We start from the raw sequence: 26,727 nt of genomic DNA, 5'->3' as shown, positions 1-26,727 counted from the left end.
CAAGTACCTCAGTGCGTCAAGGAGAAATGCCCACTTACCATAGGCTACCGGGGTCAGCTTCAACACTGTGTGAAGGGGACATTTCAGGTAGGGCATTTCATCTGCAGAGAAAGCAAAGCAGGTGGGTTATCCCATCCCCTCTCCAACAGCAGGCTCAGACACCTTCCTCCTCAGGACCTATGGCTACCCCATATCAAGAAGAGATGTGTGCTCCAGGCCCTGCACAGACATGCACACATCTCATCTCCTCAGAGCTCTATCACCTACCCACCAGTGGGAACATGCTCCTGCCTGGGGGGTAAAGGGAGCTCACCTGCACTCTTGTCGAGGAAGTAAGCCAGGAGACAGCGCATGACAGCCTGGTGACAGATCACAAGGACGTTCTCTTGTCTCTCCAGCTCCATGATGACCGGCTCTAGACGCTGCACTAGATCTTGGTAAGACTGAGAAGGGCAGGAAGATGGACATAGAATCAGGAAAACAAGGACTTTACAAGAAACAACACTCATTGTCCTGATCCATCTATCAATTTCATCCTTCTGACTAAACTAAACCAAAGTAATTACTGCTAACAAAATTCGAAGCCTCAATTTTGTGCCACTCTGGAAGGTGGCTATTTCTTCCAGTCTGGGGAGGAAGAAGCTATTCATGTCTGAACCACAGTCCCAAAGAGTTTATCAAGGTAGGTAACAACTGCACCAAGGCTTCAGACATATTGTCTCTCCATGGTCTTGAAATCTGATTTTCTACAGGATTTATACGTTCTGAAAAGTCTGGAGGATTCTAGAGATTCTCCAGTGTTTTAAAGGGCTAAATTAATGAAGAAATAAGATAGGCATCAAAAAGAAACCATAGATGCCCAGAGTCAGTGTCAGACATCCCCAGACTTTCTCCTGTTAAGCACACTGTCACTAGGATGCCTCCAAACATTAATTTTTCACAAATATCTATGTACACAGCTTTTAATTAAGGGATAAAAAGCCCAATACATGACTTAAGGTATCATCCAGAACTGACACCAATTAACACCTCACTGATTCACACCTCAAAAGCAGATCACATTCCTCATGTCAGAAACAAATGGAGATATCTCCATCAACCCTCAGAGAGTGACACAGAGAGCAGGGCTAGAAGTCACTCTTTTGGAATGAAAGAAAAGGAAATTTGGGGTAACACAGCACTCTGAACTGACTAGAAACCTCCAGAGGCCCCTTCCAACTAATTTTCTATGAAGTCAATGGGACAGTTTGTTAAGTGATGCATTTCTTAATGAGATCTTCCCCTACCATGACCTCACATGAGCTGAAAGCAGAAGGCAAATGAGAGCCCTGACCGTTCTTGACTCTAGTTTCTCAAAGCATCTGTTTCTCCTCTACTCCCCTGTCTGGATGCAGATCACAGTGTGAAGACAAGAAGGCCATGTTTTAAGTCACATTCACATCTCTGAGGGTTGCAGACCTACCTCCCCAGAAGGATAGCGATAATAGTATTTATCCTGATCACGTAAAGCAAATTCCTCTGGATGCTGCTCCTTGATATCTTCATATGTCATTTCTTCGCACACACCCTGTCAGGATAGGACATCTGTGAGGTTACTGATCATGTTCAGATCAACTGGTGGTGACCCACACAGCATTCAACCCTTCTCCAAGGCAAACTGTCTTTAATCTTCTCAGTGCTCAGCAATAGAGCAGTGAGAAGCAGAAATCATTACAGACAACATCTTGGAGCATCTGCATAAGGTAGAGCTAAGACCAAGAGCCAAATTGCAGATACTAAAGAAAACATTCCCTTCCCCTTTCCCTAAACCCTCCCCAGGTGGTGAGATTTAAGCAAAAATGAAGAGACCAGTGCTACCATCCCCTTTGTCAAACCCCAATCAGCATGATTTAGCTGTTCCTACTGCAATCAAAGGTGCTTACAGCATCTATTTCATTGAGGGCCTTCCACTGCTCATAGGGCAGCTGGAGAGCTTCTGCTGTTTGTATTGTCCTCTTTAGTTGGCTGGTCCAGACTTTGAGGTCCTTTAGGTTCTGCTCCTCAACGAACTCGTTCAGTGCCGATGCAAACTGCGGAACACAAAGAAGAGGTTGATTCCTGACCCACAGCTTCCCACTGAGCCTTCCTCCTTCATTCCTAGCAAGTGTTTCCTTCCAGATCCTTCTCCAGGACCTCTTACACTCTCCAAATGCAGATGTATTGGCCTTACACTGCAAGGTGCATAGCAGCCTTACACACATGGATTCCCAAGGGCCACACACCTTGTCACTGTCACCTGTCATTTGGTCTTGAAGTGTCTGCCCTATGCTAAGATCAGCTGAGTTCAGAACAAGTTCAGGTTGATTGGGTCAGAGAGAGATTCTTTGGTTTTGCAGCATGTCCTACTGCTGCATTTCCCAGAAGCAGCAGAAGACACAGTTGTTCCATCTGTACTGGAGCCAACACCTGGCCAAACAAGTTGGCAAGCAATAGACTGATGAAAAGCTGACCTTTCAACAGAGAACATGCTGCTTGCATGAGCCTAATTTACTGATAAATTACATTGAGGCAGTTTTGAAGATCATGGCAAGCAGAGGGATGCAAAGTGAGGGCTGAGTGTTCATGAAAGTTGTGATGAGGCCCTGGACAGCCAGAAAAAGTAGATCTCCATAGCAGCTAAGAGCTTATAAGGAGTGACCACCAGAGTAGGAGATTAGAGAGAATGGCAGAGGAGAGGGTCGTCACCTCATGCCATCAAGCAGCTGTACCAGGATCAAGAAATAGCACCACAACTTGTACTGTCCTATGCTGATATGGAAGACACTAAACGTCCTTTAACCATAGCTTCGTTTATTCATCATAAACAGAGCTAATTTGATGTATCCTGTAGTATTTGATAATAGTCATGCCTCAGGTTACTCCATCTTTGTCACTATTTGGGCTTCAAAGTTGTATGGGAAGCCAAAATAACTAGTCACCCTTCCTAGAGCAGCTCCCTTGCCCATCTCCTTGATGAACTGATTTGTGAGCGATCTGAAAGCATCATTTGAGCTGGCTAGCCCTACTGAAGAGTGGTGGCAGTCCTCAGTGGGCATGCAACAGGGCTACAACACATTCTGCCCTGCCTGTGCTAGATCTGAACCAATGTCTGCGTCTAAATCCAGGACGTGAAGATACTCCTGCCCTTCTCTCCTAGGAAGGTCTGCAGCCCAACCTCTATCAGCCCCAGTTACATGCAGGCATACAATCAATGTGAACAGCTGGAGAGTCTCAGTCTGAGGCTAGGCTCAAGCCCAAATTTAGCCAGCCCTGTAGACAAACCTTCTGAGCACCCCAGATGGCATCAAAGATGCGCTTAGCCCAATGCACGGCATCTCCTACAGCCAAATCTCTCCCAGAAGCCATAAGGAACTAGTTCCTTCCCCCTTACCTTTTTGCCCCTGTTAGAGAGCCCCGAGTCACCTCCAATCTTCCCCTTGAGGTTGAACTCGCTCTCGCCATGCCGACAGAGATAGATGGTGCGGGGCTGGACATGGATGTTCATTAGGTAGTAAACGATCCTGCTCTGGATGTGATCCTGAACCCTGTTGACCAGGAACCGCCGGCCAACATCGATGACTTTGATGAGAGAAAGTTCCCTAGGGAAAGCACAGCAAGAGTTAGGGAGACGTGAAAGGAGAAAGCAGAAAGGAGGAAACACTATCCTCAGAAAACAGCTTTGTGACTGTGCCTTGGTCAATATAATCATCCAGCTAAAAGGATTTCCTCCAGACTATTTTCAATGGGAAGCCAAGAGGCAGCAGCAATTCACGGAGGGCTAAGTAACACCAGTGCAATTGCCATTTCTTCTTGCAGAAGTAAAGGGGATTAAATAAGCCTAGCAGGGAGTTAGTTCGACCCCAGGACAGGGCAGCATCTCCTAACCAGGACTGTGATCATCTGCACAGGGCACACAAGCTGAAACCAGCATTTCTGGGCCCAGAAGACCCTGGGAAGATTTGGATGCCTGACTCCCTGGCACAGGGCTGGGGAAAACAGCGTGGCGCTTTCAAGTCTCGGAGAAAGAAGCCTGAATTTACAGTCAGATTTGGCTCGGACATTATTCTAGCACAGTCACGTATTTGAATAGGAAGTGAAATGTAGCTCCATACTTCATTGCTGCTTTCTTGGGAGACAAAAGGCCTTCAAAGCCAGCCTGTTTGGAAGTCAGCAAAGTTTCTTACCGATCATAGTCATCCGGGTCAAGTGGCTGGTAGCTGGCCTGGTAACAATTGATTCTCTTCATAAAGTCCTCCATGGCATCGGTCGAATTACAGTCCCGGTAATCAGGGCTGGACAACTTCACTTCCTGCAGCGGGGGAGAAAGCACACCAAAAGGAGCCATTAGGAAGATTTCCAAAACAGGCAGGGAAGGCTGTCGCCCCGTCTGCAGCTCACAACAATCCGGCTATGCAAATATCAGGTTTCAAAGTCATGCCAAGTCTCGGCTATCGGCTTAAGCCACTTTACATCATTTGTAGTGAGACGGAGAAGAGGCAAGCTGGACCCAAAGCTAAGCACAAGATGAGCAAACCTGGTATAAGTCATGGCATTTCTGGTATAGAGAATAGAAAGTGCATGATTTTAGAAAAGGGATTTGTCCTCTGCCTTGTGAGGGAATACAGCTGCCAGCAGTTACAGGGTAACCTGTAACTCAACTGAGTTTCCCATCTGAGGTAGCAGGATAACAGCATTTGGCCTCCTGCAGATGATTTGCTTCAAGATAACTGGGGTGAAAGACACTAGAAACAAGCAATATGAATATCCAGAATCCTCCTGGAGGAAGCTCTGCCTGAACTACTTTAATAGGTTGTTTTTGCCAAAGATTTGGGTTTGAGCAGCAACAATGTTACACATTAGTAACTTCATAAGCAATCTGGAAGCCAATGGGATAACACAACCAAGTGATGTGTGCAGCAGTGCCCCAGGCCTACAGTGTGTTTTCTGCACTGATCCCAGCACTAAAAACACGGTTCAGATGCAGTGCCCTGTGAAGCAGAAGCCTACGCACAGCTAGTAGTTCATTCTATCCCCCTTCAAGCACTAGTTTCTGTCAAAGAAAGGGATTAAAACCTGCAAAAAATCCAGCTTCAAGGTGTTTCAGAGAAAGCGGGGGGAAAAAAAAGGATATATCAAAACCGAGCATTTCATTAGCATCAGGAAGAGGATTTTGCATGCAGACCTCCGGCAAGCTGGTAGCTTGCCACGGGGCATCAGGTACCAGCAGGAGCAAATGCCATGCCTTAGCTCCCCACTCTGGGTGCCCACGGTGGAGCCTGTCCTGGTGCAGGAACAAAACCCAACGAAACCCATCTCACAGGCTTTGGGGATCTGGCAAAGCATTCCCAGATGCTGTAAAACAACGCTCAAAGTTCAGACGTATGACTGGAGATAAGGCTAGAACACAGCCCATTGGAGGAAAGGACTTTCATTAAGATTAATTATAACTAAATACACCAATTAGCTTCCATCTACCCTAGCCAAGTCTACCAGGCAAAGGGGCATTGCTGATGGTGGGAGATCAAAGATCCAGCATCTCCCAAAAGAGTGCGCAAAGCAATGTTTTACGTTGCTTTCCCAGCCAAGTTTTCAGCTAGCGGCAAGAAGCCTCTGAGCTTGGCTGCTGTTCTTCTCCAGGCAGACCCCAAATACATTTTGAAACACACTGTGTGGCTGAAGACACTAAGTCTGACTACTCTCCGATGGGATTTAAACCCCCTAACCACACCCGTTGTTTCCAAAAACTGGGACTTTGTGGTCACTGAAGCCTACTGCATGCATTTCTCTCCTTGATGTTAAGTTACATGTCAATATGCAACTTAACAGAGCATAGGAGGGTGCTGGGGAAAGGCTCAGACAACTTTTGGATTCATTACATCCAGGTGGCCCTGGGTTGAGGGAGATAAGAGCTCTTTTCTCATTCCAGGACAAATAAATCATAAAAAGATAAAAAACTCCTAACTGTCAACTGACTGGCTCTGGGGCAGGTAAAAAAAAAATTAAAAATGCTACATAAGATTTTAAAAAAAAGATGTTTCCACACTTACCATAACATTGGTAGCTACTACAGTGGGATCGTTGCAGACAGACTCAATGAAGAACACCTTAAAAAAAAAAGCAAAACCCACCTGAAGGCCAGAAATAAGGTTCATAGCATTCAGGCAGCTCCTCGCTCAACCCAGCCTCCTGCCAGCTCGACCCGCAGAGCTCTCCCTCCGTCCCACTCCCTTCCCTTTTCTGCTCTGGGAATTTGGGCCAGGAAGGAGGGAAGCATTTTACATCTGTGATCAATCCAACAGGGATACAGCACCTCCTCTTACACAGGGGCATCATGAGGGCATTACATTACTGAGAAAGGTAGGCCAACAATATGCTAACGGGGACTATGCAATATCGGCAGCAGCCTGACGGTACCAACCTTGAATCCATTTTCTTTGGCAAAGTTTAAGATCATCCCTCGCCTCTCCCGTGTTGTATTGGTGGCATCAAAAACCTTTAGAAACACATATATTTGTGTTAGCACCAAGAATGCCGTGTTTCCCACCAAGCCCTTCCTCAAACTAAATGCAGGAGGATCAGCAGATGTTTTACAAGAGCTGAGCTCACACAGTTCAGTTTTCTCTCTCAAGAGCATCAGGGAACTCACGGGAACCACATCTCCTCAGGAACCCCACCTTCCGTCTGGTCTGGTTCAAACGGGCCAGCAAGCTCAGAAGTTACTGGGGAGACCAGCAGACAGATGTGATGGCCTGAGTGCGCCTTCCTTTGAAACCCAGCCCAAAAATATGGGAGGGAGAAGCAACAGAGAGGCTGAAATAACCCCTGAGGAATGGATGGGAGGCACCAGAGCATTTGCTTATAAAAAGCTGGGCTTCAGAAGGAGAAACTATTTTGATATACAGGGGTATATAGGGAGATATACGGGGTGAGAAAAATGAGAAAACAAACAAAAAACCCACAGCTTGTTTCTCAGTTCACACAAGATTCGCAGCTTCAATTTTGAGTTTTAAAGCCAAATGCATCCATGATGTCAACACTGCGAGATGAGGGTGTGAAAGGCCCAGGTAAGTCCGACAGCACCCAGGGAACTCCTTTTTCTGCAGGCAGCGTAGCCAGAGGTAGCACAAACCGTGCAGGAACGAGAAATACCTTAACCACCAAATACAGCAAAGCATTTCTCCGAACTCACCGCAATCTGGCCAGCCTCCTCCATCAGGTACAGCTTGACATCCCGCAAGGCGGCTAGGGCACATTGCCTGCAAAAAGAGACAACGGCCGCATGTTCCCGATATCCTCCAAGACGCTTGTGGCCACCAGCACGCAGATCTTTCCTGCGCCTCCTCCCCTCCTTTCGGTCCCCCTTCCCAAACAGGTACAAGGACAACATCCTCAGCCTGCTTAAAACCTGGGAGCCTCACACCAAATCCAGAGGACCTGAGCAGGCAAGAGCTCAGCGGGAATCAGGCCCTCGCTGGGCAGGCAGGGAGATCTCAGCCCCAGCCTTTCCGTCCAGCACGTCCCTGGGGGAAACCCGCTGCTGACCCAGGGCTTCACCACCCGTTTGGGCACCGGGCAGCCACGGCACCCGCGTTTACCTCCTGACTTTCATGGCCTCCTCGTTGTCGGGGCGGAAGAAGTCATAGGAGCTGTAATGCTTCACTGCCTCGCGGCGATACTCTCCCACGTTGAAAACTGCACGGGAAAGGCAAAGACCGTCAAAGCCAGGAAGAGGCGTCAGCACGGTTCAGCCGGCTTCCCGCCATGGGAGGAAGGTGGCCAAGAACCCCCACCTCCCCTCGGCCCGCATGGGGAGCGCCAACCCTGCAAACCAATCTGGTCTTGCCCACAGCCCAGAGCAACACCCGGGAGAGGCCTTCAGACCCCAGGCATGGAGGAGCGTGGCACAGCTCAATTTTCAGCCGTGACGGCTCCCGTGGATGAAGCTTTCCAGCCATGGACAGAGCAGAGACATCCTTGGAGGAAAAGTCCATCCCTTGGTCCCCACGTAAAGAAGAAACATCTGCTGCAGCAGACGGGACATGAGGACATGGACACCTGGCCAGTGAGAGCTTTGCAAAATCCCCCAAGGCTGCCCCACCCCAAAGGCCTCACCTTTCGTGGGGACACCAATCCAGTTGAGGTAGCGAGTCAGCTTCTTGGAGATGTAGGTCTTCCCACGGGCCGGGAGACCAACCATCACTATCACGGTGGGCGAATTGGCAAGCTGCGGCCCGCACGCTACAAGAAAGAGGAGAAATCAACACAAATAGCCATTAATCCACCAGTTCATCTGGCATCAATCCTGCAAAGCACTTGCTGTTGATCCAACGTCCCCCGTCCCTTGGAAGCTGGGGGAAAACCAAGTGCTCCTCATGCACCACCTTCTCCCCGGTGCCTCAGTTTCCTGCAAGCCTGGACAACCGAGCCGGCGAAACCACCAACTCGCTTTTGCAACAGGAGCTGCTGAATGAACACATCAGAGCAGGGACAGATGGCAGCCGGCTCCGCGGCCGCTTAGCAGCAAGGCAGAATGGCACCAGCTAAGCCACGCTGACCCAAATTCACCCTGGTGCCACCCAGATCAGGTGTGGAAGTCGCAGACTGACAGCTAAGGCAAGTGGGGGACAAGGACCCAAGTGTCCTCCACGGACCCCTGCGCCTCCGTTTCCCCACTTGCAAAATCAAGGCAAATGCAACCTCTCATTCCCATAGATTGGCCGATTCTATAAAAACCAAGAGGATGACCAAGGATTTTGGCACAGTTCTCAGTTTTTGCTGGATTTAAACACAGAAGCCCTTGCAGCAACAACCCTGAGAAAGGTTTGCCCAAGGATGCTGCTAACTGATGAGACTCTGCGGATGTCGGTCCCTTCCTTGGCAGGGTTCACGGAAGCTCAGGAAGGTCTCGGCTGAAGCAGGTCCCAACAACGCCGTCTCCTGTTCAAAGCCTGTCCCAGCAGCACAGCACGTGGGGACGGCAGGCGTCCAAGCGGAGCTGGCGCGTGGTGAGCGCTCACCCGGGCAAAGCGGCCACCCACGGACCTGAGCAGCAGCACCCGCCAAGGCTTCGGGTGGCAGCCGGGAGAGACCGGGCTAGCCAGCACCCAGGGAGCCCCACGGAGAAAAAAAATGCAGGCTTTTTTCACATTTTTCCCCTCACTCGTTCGGCCAACACAACTCTGTCCTGCCCTGCTGAGCCTCCCTGATTATCGCAGGCCAGTTTGGTGGAAAGAATAAATAAAAAACAAACAAAAAAACAAAACACAAAGATTTCAGATACGGTCACTGTGCTAAAAACACAAACAAACAAAAAAAACCCCCAGGTCTGCGCTGCCCTGTAAGACTTAACCCTCGGAGAGCAATTTCCAAAAACCTTTGCTAGCTTTTAAGCTGATGTACGAGCAAATGCAACCGACTGCTTTTCTGAAGACACACAGGGCCATAACACTATTAGTGAGCTGCAGAATCAAGAACATTTAAAAGCAGATACATACAAGCGATTTATCTCTTTTTCTCCTAAATCTGCTTTAAGCTGGGGGTTTTTTCTGGTTTAAAGAGGAGCCTGTATTAAACAGCTGGGAAAAAAAAAATCCAGAGCCATCAGCGCAATGATGACATGGCAAGCTAAAAAGAAACTCCTCCCCCGTTCAACCCAATTGCACGGCCAAAAAGCAGACAGATTAGCTTTCAGGTTGCCCAGGTGGATCACTGCTACCCCCAAAAAATCCTTTAGGAAATGAACTCTCTGCTTCAGTTCAAAGGAAACTGCCAAACCGAGCAAGTCAGGAATTTTCCTACCCTGCTCCCCTGCCCAGTTGCAGCATCCCTCTTCCCTGGTCACCTTTGCACCCTGCTCCGGGATTTCCCCAGCCGCAGGGCTGGACCTTCACATAGGGCTGCACATGCGCGCGGTGGAGCAGCGGGCACCAAGCCAAGCGCTTTAGACGCGGCGGAGGAAGATCTTAATGACGCCTAATGGCATTGGGATTAGAGAGCCGCCTTTCCTGCCGCCCGGCATCACGCGCCGGGAGACCTTCCAGCGCGTTTCTCGCTCGCCCTTCCAGCCGGCGCTCCAGCGAGCCCTCAGACCTCACCGGGAGACCCCCAAAACCGTGGCTTCACGATGGGCTCAGTGGTCCCCGGTCCTCCCCTTGCCATGGATCTGGCCACGACTTGGCGATGCAGAGGGAGAGCAGTGGGTCGGGACGGGCTTTTCTCAGCTGAGGTCTGGGAAGAGCAGATCAGCTCAGAGGTGCGCAGGGCACTTGTAAAGCATGAGTGTTTGGGGCGAGAAATCTCCCTCCCCTTCTAATTAAAAACTCCAGCAACAGCTAGAGAAACCACACTCAGGCCACAAGAAGGGGTTAAGGAAACAGTGTCCGGGACAGCGGAGAAAAGCCACTCGTCATCTGCTCGGCTGTCTTGCCAAAGCTGACTCAGCAGACAAGAGATGAGAAAACTAGCCAAAAGACAATTTTTTTTTAATTTTTTTTTTTTTTTTTTAATATTCCGCATTCCTCAGGGTGTACCTGCCCTCACGCTCGCTCCCTTTGTGCAACCTGTCTCGGCAGAGCCTGGCTTCAAAAGCCCGGGGCAGCTCCCACCGATTTGGGGCACGAGCATCTATCCCGTGCGCCGGGGTGCCAAGGGGGCTCCGCGACACGTCCGGGGAGAAACTTCTTTCCTCTCCGCCTGCGTGAGGTAGACAGCAACAAGCTCACATCCTCAACCAATATCTGGTACAAGCCTTTTTGCACCAAAGATCAACCACTTATTAAACAAGGAGGGGGAAAAAAAAAGGAGGAATACCTGCACGGAGGAGAGAAATTCCTCCTTCCCCCACCTGCCAGCAGACAAAGGATCTCAGAGATCGGAGCCAAGAGGATTAGGAGCCATTAGAGCCACCGGTCCTCCACGGGGACAATGCAGTGCACTGTCCTCGCCCCCCCGCCCCGGCTGCAGGCGCCTAATTGCGACTGTCTGGGCACTGGCTCTGCGTGCACGCACACACGCGCGCGGCCTCCCCGCACCTGCATCGGAGCAAGCCCCTTCCTCCCCGACCGCCGTGCAAGGAGAGATGCCGGATCCGCACGGAGCGCTGAGGAGCATCGGACCAGGCTCCCGCAAACTTTGCAGCAGGGATGAAACAGAAGCCGGCGCTTGGCTCCGAGGGCGTCACAAAGACCCGATTCATCCCTTCTTTTGGAAGGGAGTCAGGGATTTCAGTGCACATTCAGTCCTCGTTATTGACATCTATCGATGCAAGTCAAGGCCAGGGAGGACTCTCCAAAGACTCAACCAGGGTGTTCAGAAGGAGCTCCGAGCTCCTCAAAGCCAGTGCGTGCCTGTTCCAGCTCTTCACCGGAGCAGGAGGAAGGCAAAAGAGCAGGAAATTTGCCTCTATAAAGCCAAGTTCGGTAAAATATCCACCTTCCCACTCTTATTTTTACCACCTCCTTGAAGGATGCATTCGTGGTATTCGCCCCCCTCTTCCCAAAGCCCATGCCACATGTTCTGCAATAGTCTGTTAGATTCTTCCAGCTTTTTGCACGCACGCCCGGTGCCCGGGTATTTCACATGTCCACGCTGGAGCGCGAAAGGCAGCGGCGGCCTTTCCTCCGGCAGCGTCCCACCTCCGCGCGAGCCCCCTCCCCTCGCCCCGGCGAACGGCTCTGCCCATAGAGCCGGCAGCAGCTCGCCTTCGCGGCCCCTACGTGAGCGACGTGCAGCCCAGCGGGAATTTAATGGACCGCCGGCGAAAGGCCCAGCCAAAGGCAGCGTGTGGCACCCGGCTCGAGCCTTCGTTCGGGCGGCCCGGTGGCCCCCTCACTCGCTCCCCACCACCAAGGCAGCCCATCGGTGCCCCACGTTAATTAAAATCACCTCTGCAAATGGTCTCCCTCTGAGTTTTAAAGACCCAAAAATGCCCAACGCGGGCGGATGGCGATGAATGATGCCCCACGCGACTCGTTCCGCCCCACGGAAAAAAAGTCATTAGAAGCCACGCGATGGTATTAACCACCCCCTGGGGCCTTAGTATGTTAAGGTATGCTAGTTTTCTCTTTTGCAAGGGGTGAATCCTCCCCTGACAGGAACCACGCGGCTAAAGTGGCAAAAACCACCAGAAAAGGCTACGCTCACAAGGGATTTCTTTCAAAGGTGCCCCTAAGCCGAGCGGTCCTTCGGAGGGGGGAGGAATCTGATCAAACAGACGCAGCTGCAAAGCATTAAGCCAATTCCCCCGGCCAGGAGACATCTTTACCCCGCTGAAAGCAAAGCCCCGTGGCAACCCAGATGTTCAGCCTGTTGCTGAAAGCCGTTTCAGAGGCAGCTTATGCTGCACATCTGACCTTGCCAATGCTCAGGCCACGTGTGACCCATAGCCATGGGGCAACAAGCGCAACACATCTCGCCCACTAGCAAATTAACAGGGTCAACAGCCAGGATATTTTTATTTTTCCCCCTCCAAGGGGAAACTTTTCCGGCCAAGGGAAACAAAGGTCCAAAGCGACTTTAAAATGCAGCCGCCTGTTAAATAAGAGGATCGGAAAGACTGATTCAAACCGCCCGAGTGGCTTCCATCCGTTCCCAGATTGCAAAAGGAGATTGCATCTCCCCCATCCTTCACCAAAAATCTGCACGGATTCCTGTGATGCTTTATATAGAGTTGCCCGGAGTTGCACAACTGGCAGGCTGTCAGTTTTGGTGCTGGGCGAGTTAAAAGCGCTGGCTCTCAGGCTTTACAATCGTATTATGATTCACGATTTGCATTTCAGTAATACCTGGGTGACCCAAGCATTTGCCTCTATTTATGTTATTATTATTATTTTTTTTTAAGTGCAGAGTTCAGGTTGAAACACCAGGATGCTGCCTGCGCCCTCAAAAACGAAGCGAAGCACTGCAAGAGCTCCAGCGTGCTTCGTTTTTCTATTTTTTGCACCGACTGGCTCCCTTCCACCTGCCTCCCGTCTCCTCCCCAGCGCACGCAGCACGGCCTGGGAGCGTGCCAGCGGCTGGCGATTTCTCGGGAGGCTTCGGCATCGCCCCAGGCCGGTCCCCTGCCCGAAGTCACCGAGAAGCCCCACAGCAAGGAGCCCCCCGCCTTGAAAATCCCAGCTGAGCTGGTACGGGGCGGTGGGGGGGCAAGGTTAGCAACCTGCCTCATGCCCCTTTAATCCCAGCTGCACGAGGGTGGGCTGGAAAAGCGGGGAGGAAGGAGGTCCGGCCCCGTCCCTGCGGCTCGGCATCCTCCGGGAGGCGCCGGGCACCTTCCTCCAGCTGCCGGCGGGGACGCGGCCGCGGCGAGGATGCTGGAGCAGGAGGGATCAAAAGCTGCCGATCACAATCCGGTTATTTTTCCACGTGGAAAAAAAATCCGGGAAACCAAGAAAGAGAGCACCGAGCTCTGGGAGGGGCCGCTGCCTGGAGCCTCCCCCGATGCGCGCATCCCCCCCCCCCCCCCGAGCGGCACCCCCCGGCTCGCAGCAGCGCCGAGCCCCCCCGACCCCTACTCACAGCGGTGGGGCAGAGCCGGCCGGTTGTCGTTGGGCAGCCAAATCTTCTGGATGCGGCTTTGCGTCAGCTCCATGGGCATTTTTAAAACAAAGCTCTTTTTGCGCTCCGAGTCCACCTTGCTGCGTTTGCACGGGGAGAGGCAGGAGGAAAAGAGAGGAGGAGGGAGGGGGCAGCAGGGGGGGGGGATTTTTTTTAAAAAAAGGAGGAAAAAACAAACGCCTTTTTGTTGCAGGCGCTGCTTTGGGGGCTTATTTCGCCCCAGCGGCTGCCAGCGCTGGCTGCGGCGCCTCGGAGGCTCCTCGCTGCGGCGGAGCCCGGAGGGAAGCAGGGAGGGAGGAAGGCTCTCCTGGCACAAAGCCGGCCCGGCAAGGAATAAATAAATAAATAACGCCGCTGCCCGCCTGTCCCGGGGCGGGGTGGGAAGAAGTCGGAAGGCGAGTGCCGCCGCTAATGCTTCCTATACGGATGCAAAAAAAAAAAAATAAAGAAAAAGGGAAAAAAATCGGAGTTGCAGCCGGGGGATGGGCTGGCCGCCGGGGAAGGAGGCTGGAGCTGCCGGCTCGCTGCCTCGCTCGCCTCGCAATGAGCCGGCGGCTGCCGGCTGCCGCCTATTTCTAGGCGCCCGGGCCGGCCGGCGGCTCCCCGCCCTCCGGGGCGGCGGCGCGGCGGGGGGGGGTGGAGGGGGCGGCGGCGGCTGGGCCGCGCTGCCGCCTGCCGCCGGCCCCCCGCATTGCAGCGGGGACAAAGGAGGCGGCTTTGTGGCCCCCCCCCGCTTTTTTTTTTGGGGGGGGGGGTGGGGGGGACAGACGGACACGGACGGACACACGCAGCTGGAGCCCTCCCCGTGCAGCGCGCTGAGACCCGCGTGCATGCGGGCGACCCCCCCCCCCCCGAATTAAAAATAGCGGTTAAAAAAAGTGGTCGTGGGCGGGGGGGGGGGGGCGCAAACGGGGCTTTTCCACCCCCTCCGCGCTGCCCCGCTTGTACCGCGCTATTTTATTTTATTCATTTATTTTTTTCCCGGGGAAAGGAGGGGGCTCCCAAGCGAGGAGGAGGCGGCGGAGGAGGAGGAGGAGGAGGAGGGTGGGCAGCGCTCCGGCACGTCGCTCACGTCGCACATGGCTGGGGCCTCCCCCCCCGGCGGGGATGCCCTGGCTGCCGCCGCCGCCCCGCCTCCGCGCCGCTCCGCGGCCGCGCAAGCCACGCGCAGCAGCAGCAGCAGCCGCCGGGGGGGTGGGCGAGGGGGGGGGGAGCCCCCTTCTCACGCGGGCACGGTTTTGTTCATATTTCATCCAGCAGCCGGCTTGCTGCAGGTGACCTTTCAGCCTTCAAAAACGCTATTAAAAGCTTATTATTAAAAAGTAATAACGCCCATTGCACAGAGGGACGAAGAAACCGGCGTTTGCAACTAAAGAGGGGGGAGAAATCCGTGAGTCATCCAGAAAAATGCATTGAGCACTTGGAAAAAATGCATTCTCCCGGAATTTGCGGCCGCCGGGATGCCCCGTAGCCCCCCTCGAAAGCAGGGGCAGCTCCCTGCTCGGCCGAAGGGCAATTCCCCCGCGCTGCGACGCGACATGTCGCGTTTCTTTGGCTCTGCGCGGGCGGGATGCGAGGTGGCAAACATGCCGCTGGTATTAACATGCCACTGGTATTAGGTGGGGAAATACGTAAATATATCAGAGCTGGGAACAGCTGTAAATTTAGGAGCTGCGCCTCTGCTTCGGTAGGTTTGAATAGAGCAAATTCAGCTGGAAAATTAAAACGCTGCTAGGTAGGCTCTCAGAGGCTTAAAATATTCACTAGCCTCTCACACCAGGGATCTCCCACCTCTAAAGGAAAGGTTTCTATTTTTATAACATCCAGAGCGAACGTGTATTTGGCTATATCCTTATAGGGAGCCCACACTGACGGAGTGAAAAAAAACCACACAATCCTTCCTTCTCCTACACAGGGAAAACTATATTCACCGGCAGAAACCAGGGAGCTGGGAAAGATTCGCGGATGACGGGAAGGGAAGTGGGCAAGAGCGGAGGTGCTGCGGGGGGGGTCAAACACGGCCCCTAGACCCGTGACGGTGATGCCGCGCCACGTGCAAAATACGTCCTCAGGAGAGAGCAGAAGACTTTTCTCCATGCATTCAATAGGTTTTGGCCGTCGATTTTCCCCACGGGACCCCAGTCCGGTTCAGGAGCTGCTTTCGATGCCACCTCCGAAGGAGGCAGGCTGACGGGACGCCACGGTCGCTGCCAATGAATCAGCGCTGGACCTGTTCCCGCTGCGCTCAACAGAAATTCGGTTCCCACTTGCAAAGGCAAGACGGGGAACGGAGGCTCATGCGATGCAGCGGGACACCACGTGCGGGCATTGCCCTTCCTCCTCCAGCCCTCGTCTCACAGGTCTTCTCAGAAGGCTCCGCGCTGCCCGGAAGACGAGCACCCCCCGAATACGAAAGTGAAACTGCCTGAATTAAATCCACAGTCGCTTCAGATTAGATCCACCTAGCGAATCTGGGCGCAAAACTCCTAAATAACTGGAGCGTAAAGCGAGACCGTACTTAAGCTCCCAAGTAAATAGCCTGGTTTGCAACAGCGTGAAGCCCCAGCTGCTTCGAGGGAGGTCAGCTGGAAGAAGCGCTCATTACTATTTATAAGGCACTTTCACCGGCGAGAGGATTGCCCCCAGGGCAGGACAGCACTAGCAGCAGAAAGGCATTTTTTTCTTCCCCCTTCTCAGATCCCGCTCTGCAATAAGCCGGTTCCCTACAAAAAGAGCACTCTCGTAACACGGAGTTACCAGGAGGCTCGGCGGGTTTGCAAAGCCCCGTGCTAAAGGGAGCGGTTCTCCCACGCTGAGAGACGCCGCGCTGGTGATGCTCCGCTGCTTCCCGGGGCAGGTGGATGGTGGGAGAGACCCAGAGCATGGCCCAGGGCATAGACAGTCTCACCGCCCCCCTCCCGGGACCTGCTGCCTTCCATTAAGTGCAAGGGGACGGGGGCAAAAACGCAAGGTCGGGGTTGGCAGTCTCAAGGGTCTGGCCTCACACAGGGAGAAAACGGCCCAGAAGGTCCGAGAGAGGGAGGTGCAGAAGCCTGGGAATGGGGACAGCGGCGCAGAGGAGCGGAGACGGGCCAAAAAGGTGAAGAACCCCAGTTTCTTCATCTCTTATGGGGTTTGTAGGCCATGGACTTCTCTGAAACACGAAGTCAAAGCCATGCGTTCAATTCCCCATTTTGTTTCTCTGCTGCTGAAACACCCAACCAACCTGGCAACCAGCTCCCAACTCTGGAATCAAACTTTCCCTGGACATGGACCAAAACCCTCGAATAAAGTCACCAGCCTCTTTGGAAGGACCCACTGATGCCAGCGGGAACCAGCCAACCTCGCCAGCTTTAATTCCCATGGCATCGAAACGCAGGGAATGGCAGCAAGGGCTTCGGGCAGCCCTGACTCATGGTTTTTATCTTTTTTCTCTCTGAAGGAAGCTTCATGGGAAAGCTCAAGTCACATGCAGGGCTACGTTCGGACATCCAGGAGGAGAAACCTGGGGTCACTTCCTTATGACGTGGCCTCAGAAGCACAGCGCACAGCACGCAATGAAAAAGCCATCTCTGCCCCCTTCCTCAAAAATACACGCTGCTTCTCCACAGCTTGGAGAGGACTTGACATGGTTTATCGTCACCGGCCCATGAAGCAAACGCCAAACCCTGTTTGACGATTATGCAAAAGAGGTTCAAAGCTTCCTGGCCAGGAGCAGGTTGCTGTTTTCCCCTGCTTGGAGATGTGCTTAACTCACTGTAGAAATCCAGCTCTCCATGGGACTATCCTCTATTAATGCAATAATTTGCAGTTTCCAGCTTAGCCTCAGTTTGCCAGGCTGTGGCTTGGGCACAGACAGCTCTCCTTTCCCTCAGAGGCGGGTTGCAAAAATCAGCTAGCAGCTACCCGAAGTCTCATTCCTGCACTAACCGCATTGCAACATATCCTATATATACACTAACTATTGCAACAGAGCAGGCTATTTGCGTGGGGTGGCGGAGGGGTATTTATATGCATATTTGAAAACCCATTCATCTCTTTGCTCTTTCAAAGAAAAAAAAAAAAAGAAGAAAAGAAAACAAAAAAACCAAAAAGACCAAGAGGGCCCTGGGGAAGCCGAGCAAATTATCTGCAGCATCTCAGGAGAAGCCAGGACTTTGGAAAGGTATTGCAATACAAGGATAAATAAACGGGGGGCTCAGTGGCAGGCAGCACACGAGGGTGAGTTTAGGGTGTATAAACTGTGCATGTCCAGCACAGAGCTGTCTCGGCTTCTCGCCTTACCCTCTCCGGTTTCTCTCCCGACTTACGCAGGCTCCGTTGGCAGGAGGCTGGCGGTGACCTGTGGCACCAGCCTCCCACGGCATGAGGCTGTTTCTGCCGCGGAAAGGAGCCTTTCTCCCTCCCTGTTCCCAGTTCCGGGGACAGGCCGTCCAGTTTGTAACCGCTACGGGCAGTAATTCGACCCGATGTGCTCATCAAACGTCTTCCTTCCCCGCGGGACGAAATTCAGCTAGGGGCAACCACCGCCCAGGTGGTGAAACGCCAGCAGGGCCGGCGCCCGGGGCTGCAGCGTGGGCACCCTCTGGTGCGGGCGGCAGCTCCGCTCGCAAACAGCTGCACGCGGAGATGGGGAAAATGCAAAGGGGTTCAGTTTCCAAAAATAAGGAAGCAGTGCTGCCGGTACAGAGCCGGGGGAAAATCCCTGGGGAGCCATTGCTCACCGCTGCCCTATCAGCTCCGGTCAAACACTGCACCAGGAAGCCGACCTCGCCGTTCCCGAGCGACGTGGGGTTTAAACGTAGTTAGCGCCCGATTTAGTGCAGCAGGCTTTGCAAAGCTCTTGGGGACCCCTCGGGAGGAAAGCGGTGCTAAGGACAGGAATAGCACTGGTTTAGAGACTTGCGCTGATACGAGGCGAGAGATGCACAAAAAGGGTATTGACTTCAGCACTGCTGGGAGTGCACAGCGTGCAGCAGATGAAACATATCCTCCAGCAGCGTAGGAGAAAGTTAACTCAGCGGCTCGAAGGAGCTGCTAAAAATGGAGAAGAAAGCACGTAGAAATATTTTGAGTTGTCAGATTTGTGCCTGAACTGAAGACCTTTGGTTATAATTAAGTGAGTGACGGCGTTAAAGGCGGATAGGAGGAGCGGCAGAGACAGTTGCGTTGTCTGCGTGTCTGGCCATGACGAATATGTGGAAGAAGGAAGGATGAGCGCCTGGATTTAACCTCAGTTCCCCACGTTAGGAGCAAAATTGTCCAAGGATGCCTCAGGGGTCCCTGGAGAGCAGTGGGTGCTGCAGACTGTGGCCAGATCTTGGAGGGGCCTCACCAGTAGCTGAGAAGACCCCTGTCATACGGTCCAAAGGCAGAGATGGGAGATGTAAGACGGGCTTCCAGCAGCAAGGCCTGATAGCCCCAAAGGAGCCTCCCAGACCTTCGTTCCTAATTAAAAGCCCAAGCAAACAGGTAGGAAGATCTCCCTGTCTGCTGAAGGAGACAGTATCATCAGTATCATCAAACCATGGCTAGTAACCTGCAGGGAACTCCACCAGCAGGCTGGTCGGGGAAATATTGGTGTCACTGGAGTGACCATGAGTTTTGCAATTGATTTCAAGAAGGTGAGGAGTTCGGTCTTGTGACCTCTCTGCACCCCTGAGGAGCAGAGAGGACTATTATCCGGCCTGAAGCAAATGAAAAGAAATGCAGGCCTCTGAAGGCCAAGCACTGCACTTGCGTGTGTGTCCACCACTCTTCACACGTGATTCGAGTTGCACCTCTCATGCATGGATCAGTCTTGCGTAACCAGAAAATCGGAGATGCAACCCGTTCACTGCTGCTCTTCCAGCTTCACCTGATGTGCTGCCCTGGTCCCACAGACACCATCAGGACGCTGGGACATGGGACATCCCCATGGCCAGTCGATGGGGCACGTCTTGTGGGACACCAGCGGAGCAACTCAGAGCTATGCTCCACATCTTTCCTGTAATTCTTGAGAAGAAAAGTCGGAAATAACACTCTGAGCCTGCAATGTCCACTGGACTGGGGACATTTCTCAACATGGGCAGGTCTGCGAGGAAGCACGTGCAAGACGCTTGTGCAACGGCCTCTGAAAACTCCTGGCCTTACACGACCAATGCAAAATGCAAATCACCCGACAAACTGCCACACCATAAAATATCCAACTCCATGGGCTGGAGGAGCAAATAGGGGTTTTTGAAAGTGGTTAGATAGCAAATACATGGCAAAAGGTTGAGAATATTCCAGTCTCGGGAATCTGATACCACTTCTCCTTGAAGTAAGATCTGGTTGCAAAGTTGCAAGTTTAATCCCAAGAAAAAGGGGCAAGGAGTGTGCATTGGCAAACCTGTGATAGAGAGCTAAAATTCAGATTCTGACACTGTCGGGGACTTCAAGAAGCCACTATTCATATTAGCCTGATGCTCTGTTGTGCCTCCTATTCCTGAGCACTTTTAGTTATATCCAAGTGAACCTCTCCCACGTTTTGAGTTCAGGTCACAAAATCTCCAAGGGACTTTCTTTTTCGCAACTAAAAAAGGGGAACAGAACATCCTTGCTCACCTGCTGCCCTCCATCCCCAAAGCGTCGGCCCATTTCATCCAGCCGTGTTTGCCCTGTGATTTTACACCTGGAGTGAAAAACCTCACTCAAGTCCTGGGATTGATACAGAGTGTAATTCCCCAAGATGACATATTTCACTTTAGGTTACCTAGTCCCTAATTGAGATGCCACAACCACCTGACAAAACGCACTGATCCAGTAAAAAATACTGCTGGTTTGGAGAAAAAAAAATATATATGTATATATATTGGGTTACTCTGGCCCAACAGAGTCTGTGCCAGATCAGATATTACCTGTGTTTCTGTTGCCAGCACAAAACTGGTGTGTGTTACCACCCTGCCTTCTCCAGATGGAGCTGCAGAAATGCTGGCATGTCCTCGCACCTGATCCAGATGCAACTTGTGCTGCAGCAAGTCAGAGATCCAGCACTAAACCACAGCCCTCCTCTGACCACAGCAGCAAATCTACCAGGGCACAGATTATTTGAGTCATTTTAATGGTGATGCCCAATCTTTCAGGGCTGTTTTTTCCTCCAGCCCCCAGTGCATTTGGGAGCCCTCTGGGCCTCCTGCCCTGCAGGGCCAGGTGTAGTTGATGGAGCAGAAGTGTGTAATAAACCTATTCAACTCATTTAAGGTGGACGAGGGTCACTCCCGGAAATCACAGCCTGTCATTATCCCATAGACTTGGCTACTGCGATATTTCCTAATGCCTTATTTACACCTACCTCTCATTAAGTGCCTGGATCGTTATCTCATCATTGCAGGGTATTAAATCAAAGAATGGCAAAGGCTGTGGCTTCTCCTGCTGGGACTGATTCACCCTATGATGTAACGAGCCCAGGCCGGGGACAACCTTGGCATTACCGTGGTGACTGATAGGCACCTAAGCAGCAGCCTGTGGTGATGTCATTAAGCCAGTTGCCAGGAGATGCAGGGGACTCCTCAAAGCAATGAAAGGACCTACGACAACATGAAGCTCTCAGCAAAGGTCCCAAGTGAGCCGGCGGGCAGCTGGGGTTAGGGATGAAGAGGAGCGAGAGGAAGAGGACAGGCTGGTTTGTATTACTGCTGACCAAGACAGGAGGTGCTTGTAGGCAGCACAGATTAATCCTAGCCTAGGAAAAAGGTTATTTTTTCATCCCTGCTATCAACCCCTGCTTATATTAGTATGGCTCCTGCCAGCGACGCTTTTGATCAGGAGGTGGTAAAACCTACAGCAGCTTGGGACGATGTGCACCATTTGGGAGGACGGGCTCCTCTGGGGTGCTGAGCAGTCACAAAACCTCCGTTTAGGTGCCTACGTGACGGTGGTCACCTTTGGCCACTTCTACCATCCATGGAGAGAAATGGGCACTTCCAGAGGGATCACCTGCACTGTCACAGAGGTGTTTCTAGCCTGGCATGGAGGGAGACCTCAGCGCTATGTCCAACGCTGCGTGATGCAAACCTCAGTGCGCTCCAGCTGCAAGGCGAGCCAAAACACAATCCCTTGCTCCTGAAAACACGATCTGATGCAGGGAGGATGAGGAAATCTTGGATGAGGGGTGGCATTTCGAAACCCCGTACGCACTGACACAACGTACTGGTGATCTTTCCACGTGCTCGTGAGCACGTCCGCTGCATCGACAACCTGCTTGTCTCTGCGTCCTCACAGGGCTGGGATGACACGGGCAATGGCAGATGAGGATTGCCCAACGCTGTCCCACACACCTCCTCAACCCCGGCTGGGAAGAGCCACTCCCAGGCACAATGCCACTTCTAGGGTTGAGCTGTTTTCTTCACTGGCCTCTCCGAGGGTTCATCTCTCCATCCTGCTGATGGAAACCATAAGGCATCAAGAAGTGATGTCCAAATGTCCTGATTCTGCTGCAACATGGTTTTAAGCTTAAGAGCTGCAGGGTCTGCTTTTAAGACATTTGTGAAAAGTAACTAAAAGAGAAAGCTTACGGTCAATAGGTTAAAATTTGGAATAGGAAGGTCCACAACTCCACTGAAAAATGTCCAAGGACCAGCAAACTGAACCACCAGCAAACTGAACTACCATCATGAGATGGCAGAGACTTCTGAATCCTCCTGAGCAGGAGACCTCTGCTCTACTGAGGATCTGCCCTTCACACAACAGACATCTCAAGCAGGTCTTTTTTAGACACAAGAGTCAGTCTGAGGTTCCATGTCTTGCTGGAGCTCTCTACAGTCAAAGCCTGCCCCAGGTAACCTGTTAGATCTTGTTTTTCCTAACAACTCTTATAACCAATTTTTTGAGCCAAATTGCTGGAACCAGATCACACAGGTTGCTGGAATGCAGAAGTTAAACAATCAGATTTCTTTATCAGGTTTCTCTTAAAATTCTTCTGCAGACGGGGCAAAGATTTCCATTTATCCAGTTCCTAACAGATGTTTTTAATTTGTGCATTTCATTGAATCTTTTCCATGCAGTGTAGACCTGGCTGGAGGAAAAAAAGGCTAAAATTGTGCAAAAATGTCAACAGAATTTTGTTTCTTTTTTCACCAATATTTTCCAATCAGACATGAAAAATATTATTGGGAAATTTCTCTGGAATTCCGGGACAAGCTGAAACAATATAGGGAGTGTGCTGCCAACATGTTTTCTCAAATACATTTACATTTTTCCAACCCACCATGACAAGCTGTTAACAGTTCCTTGGAAAAAAGGCATCACAAATGGTTATATTTCTGCCCTGGGGTTTAACATATAGTAGCAAACCAGCGCTTTGGCAGTACGTGGCATTTGGGTAGGTATCACAAGGGAAGACACCATGCTGCTTAGCACCAGCGAGTATCCCAGTTTCCTCCCGAAACAACTGCTGTCAATTGAGCTGAAAACCACAGCAAAGAGTTAATGACACAGATGCAAGTAGACGTTGGCCAGTTGACCATGGTTAGCACCCACATATGATGGAGAAGAGGGGACACCAATCTTTCTGCTTCCGTCTTTCCGGTACTGCCACTAATTGAGGAATCACAGCGCAACCTCCCTGCCCCAAGAAGGGTGCAGTTTTTTCCTTCTAACTCCTTGAAGATAGCTCCAAGGGACATGGGCTCAGCCAGGTCCACCTCCACGGTGCCCACATGTCCCTCTCCACCACACCGGGGTCTGTGCTCCTCCGCTCCCAGCTGCCCCGGCTGATGCAGGCAGTGACAGCGAGGTCACCACCCAAGTGGCAAGACACACAGGGGCTTGCACTGGCTCAGCCCAGAGCGTTTCCCATGGCTACAACCCCCTTCCTCCCCATCTCGAACGCTTTCTTCCAAAGCTGACCAGCGAAGACGCCCTGGTAAGCCCCTCACCCAGCCCCGCACGAGAGCAGGCTCCCTGGGGCTGCGGCACACGTGCTGCATCGCACGCGAGTGCCTCGGTCCCTGGCAGCCCGCGCTGCCGCCGACTTCTAATGTTATTCAGAAGTCTGGTCGTTTTGCATTCAGACCGAGTCAGTCATCGAAAAAACACAGGGTGACTAACGCTGCGCGCTGGCAGGCATCAGCCACGTCCCACGTTGCCGTGTCGTGTCTTGTCTGCAAGCAGGCCGTTAGCCGCCAGGGCCACTACACCGAATTAACCCCATCATGGCAAACACGACGCGGCCTTTGTGGCGGGACAGTCGCAGCACAAACCAGGAAAGGCAACCACAGAGTTTCCAAAATCTGGCAGTCAGACTGTAAAGTGTATCGAAAAAAGACTTCCTTCCACCCATGCATCTGCCGCCGAGGAGCTGCTCAGATTGCTGCAATTCCGGCAGGCGTTTGTGGACCAGCCTTTAACTGTTTATTAACGTATTTACAGAGCCAATGTGTTTGACTTGGATTCGTTTCTGAGCGGCTCAGCTGCCTCCAAACCAAATTCTCCACTCAAAAAAAAAAAAAAAGAAAAGACAAAAAAGAAAAGAGGGGGTGGAGGGAAGCAGCAGTAACCAGAGGAAACTGCATGTTTAAGAGACCCGCACTGAGCTGTGTTCGACCATGTAGGTATAACACCATGTAGGTGTTATTCACAGCTGCTGCTACAAGGTGGAAATCCATTCCCCGCCTTTGGCAAACTAAACCTCGGAGAAACAAAACACAGCAAAAAAAATCACTGCTGGCAGGTGCCTCTTCTGTCTCGACTCGCTCTGCTCGGGTCACGGCTCAACAGCATGGCGATTTCGCTGGCAAAGCCACTTCCAAGTCCCTGCTCCCACCCCCGAGCATCCTCCTCAGCTGTGTGCTGGATCCACCACTCCGACTGGGAAACAGATCCTGATTTGAAAAAAATAGCCCCCCTTAAAAATATATGTTTTTTTTTTTTTTTGCAAAGGGGTTGTTGTTTCTCGAGCGTGCATGGTCCCCAGAGCAGCAGTGTCAGGGTGACGCGGGGCAGCATCCCGTGGTACCTGGGGGTGCCGAAGCCCCTGAACCTCAGCTTTGGCCTCATCCCACTGCCAGAAGTCCCTTGCTAATCAGGGAGTTTGCTACCAAAATATCCACAGCAGGGAGCAAAAACAAGTCAAAGACTCAAGTTTCCGTCTTGGAGTCACCCGTTGGCATCAAGGTCGGCTGCTCGGCCAGGTCGAACCCTGGAAGCACAAGCCTGCTTTTAATGAACGGGACGGGTGACACCTGGGTCACTTAGCACCTGGGGGCCTCTGTCCTCCCCTCGGACGGGACAACCTCGTGGTGCCCCGTTGCATTTTTAGGGGCAGAATAATTCAGCGCCCGGGGTCAAACCTCCACCATGGGGCTGCCCAGGCTTCCTTGGGCACCGAAATTGGAGACCCCATCTGAGCCCAGCGCCAAATCGGGGGGTTGAGCTGTGCAAAGCCAACGCCGGAGCGAGGATGCACGACTTTCTCCCCGAACCGCTTGCAAAAAAAAAAAACCCTCCCGTCTGCCCAAAGCTAGCTATCCACCTCCCTTGTTTACAGGCTCAGCTGTTCGCGGCTCTCCAGCGCCGGGCGATAGCTGTGCATGTCCCCCGTGCGTGCCCGCGGGGACGGCAGCGGCAGGGGAGCCCATGCGCGGCGGCTGCCGGCGCGCACATGAGCGGGGCATGCACAGCCCGCGCATCCGGCGCCGCTGGCACGTGCTCTCGCGCGGGGGATCCCGGCACGGGCCGGGCGCCAGCCGGCCTGGCGCGGCGGAGGGAAAGGAGTAAACAGGTTCGTCCGTCTCCCCCCGCTTCGCACGGTGCAGCTGGGCAAACAAGTTTACAACCGAACTCGCAATGTTTTTGGCGCGGGGAGCGGAAAACATAACTGTTTGCGAGGGTTTCGCGTTTCGGCCGGTTAACCCCATCCCTGCCTCGTCCATCCCGAAATCCCGCGGCCGAGGGCTGCCTTCCCGGCAATCCCCGAGCTGGAGGCTTTGCAGGAGCCCGGCCAGCACCTCCTTTTCCCGACGGCTTTACTGTCGCCCCTTCCCCAGCCCCGAGCCGGCATCGTTTCTACCCGTCTCTGGGAGATGCTCCTCCAACGTGCCCTTAAGGCAAAGCCACCCCCTACTCTTGGATAACCTCTTCCAAAGACCGGCAAAGCTCTCCCTGGTTCCCAACTCTCCACCTGGGGTTTGACACCCTGGTCCTACCCCGCAGTGGATAGCGCTTGATTTTGAAGGTCAACATTGCACCGCTGTAAGGTCAGAAAGGCCTCTGGGCACAGGGACACGCTGGGGGATGCTCGGGGACCGCGGGCTCATGACAAGCCAGCTCGGGCTTCCAGCAGCCGCGGGGGGTTGCCGGCGTGTTTCTCGGCTGAAGTCCCCGTGCGGCAGCTGTCAACGACGTCTCGTGCTGACGCAGGGCGCAGCGGCCAGCCGGCGCGGGGGACTGCGTGTTCCCCCCCACCCCCCCCCGGCGGGATCGAATCGCCGGCTTTGCCACCGGCCTGCAAACAAGCCCCCGCCGGAGCGACCCCTCACCGAGCTGGCCCTGGGCCGGGAGACGCGGCCGAGAGGGAGCTGGCGCCAGCCCCGAGCAGCCGGGACAGTCCTGCATGGTCCGGCACGATGACGGGGACGGCTCAGGAACGGGTGCTTTCGGGGAGGGACAGCTCGCAGCAATGTGCATGGCCCCCACGGGATGCCACGCTGTGCAACGAGCTCCAGCCGCGCGTGGTCCAGCCATATGGTACGTGGGGCATCCCCAGATGCAGGTGGACGCGGCCACCTAGGTTTGGGATTGAGAGGGCTCAGCATGGGCAGAAGCAAGCCGTGCTCGTCGGCCGGCCTCGGGGGACACTCGGAAAGGACGGAGATGGGCTGAGGTTCGGGGTGGGAGCTGCAAGGGGAAAGCAGAGCGTTGCAAACCCCCAACCCAGATCCTTTAGGACACAAAAAGTCACCAGCCGCTGAGGATCCCCAAAGAGCAGCTCCAGCTCTGCTGGGCAAAGCTAAACCGAATTCAACAGCGCCGATCCCTTCCCACGGCACTAGCTGAGCCACAGCAGCTGCCCTCATCGCATCCCACGTGCTGAATGAAACAGGCTAAGGGCAGATATAAAAAGAAAACCCATAAAAATGAACCGGTTGTGGCTCATGATTAGAACAGCAGCCTGGGAGCCAGGAACGCCACAGTCCT

At 53.0% G+C, this 26,727-nt stretch overlaps 1 protein-coding gene across 5 annotated transcripts in view; it reads right to left on the bottom strand.

Moving 5' to 3' along the window:
- The window catches only part of PFKFB3 (6-phosphofructo-2-kinase/fructose-2,6-biphosphatase 3), a 42,503-nt gene that overhangs the window by 7,472 nt on the left and 8,304 nt on the right, over positions 1–26,727 (bottom strand). For 2 of the 5 annotated variants that reach the window (XM_064499980.1, XM_064499937.1), the window contains exons 1-12: positions 13,534–13,989; positions 8,131–8,256; positions 7,614–7,710; positions 7,208–7,274; positions 6,437–6,511; positions 6,066–6,122; positions 4,203–4,327; positions 3,410–3,617; positions 1,923–2,069; positions 1,463–1,567; positions 314–443; positions 39–101 (exon numbers count right to left, since the gene is read on the bottom strand). In XM_064499980.1, the coding sequence (XP_064356050.1) occupies positions 39–101; positions 314–443; positions 1,463–1,567; positions 1,923–2,069; positions 3,410–3,617; positions 4,203–4,327; positions 6,066–6,122; positions 6,437–6,511; positions 7,208–7,274; positions 7,614–7,710; positions 8,131–8,256; positions 13,534–13,612 (1,279 nt within the window). In that variant the 5' untranslated portion in view covers positions 13,613–13,989. Of the gene's footprint in view, positions 1–38; positions 102–313; positions 444–1,462; positions 1,568–1,922; positions 2,070–3,409; positions 3,618–4,202; positions 4,328–6,065; positions 6,123–6,436; positions 6,512–7,207; positions 7,275–7,613; positions 7,711–8,130; positions 8,257–13,533; positions 13,990–26,727 lie in introns of those variants that run through there. The other 3 variants (XM_064499774.1, XM_064499896.1, XM_026119347.2) reach the window with 3 other exon arrangements.

Source organism: Dromaius novaehollandiae, chromosome 1 (genome assembly GCF_036370855.1).
Source record: "Dromaius novaehollandiae isolate bDroNov1 chromosome 1, bDroNov1.hap1, whole genome shotgun sequence".
NCBI lineage: Eukaryota > Metazoa > Chordata > Aves > Casuariiformes > Dromaiidae > Dromaius > Dromaius novaehollandiae.
This window is presented reverse-complemented; position numbering and strand designations above follow the sequence as displayed.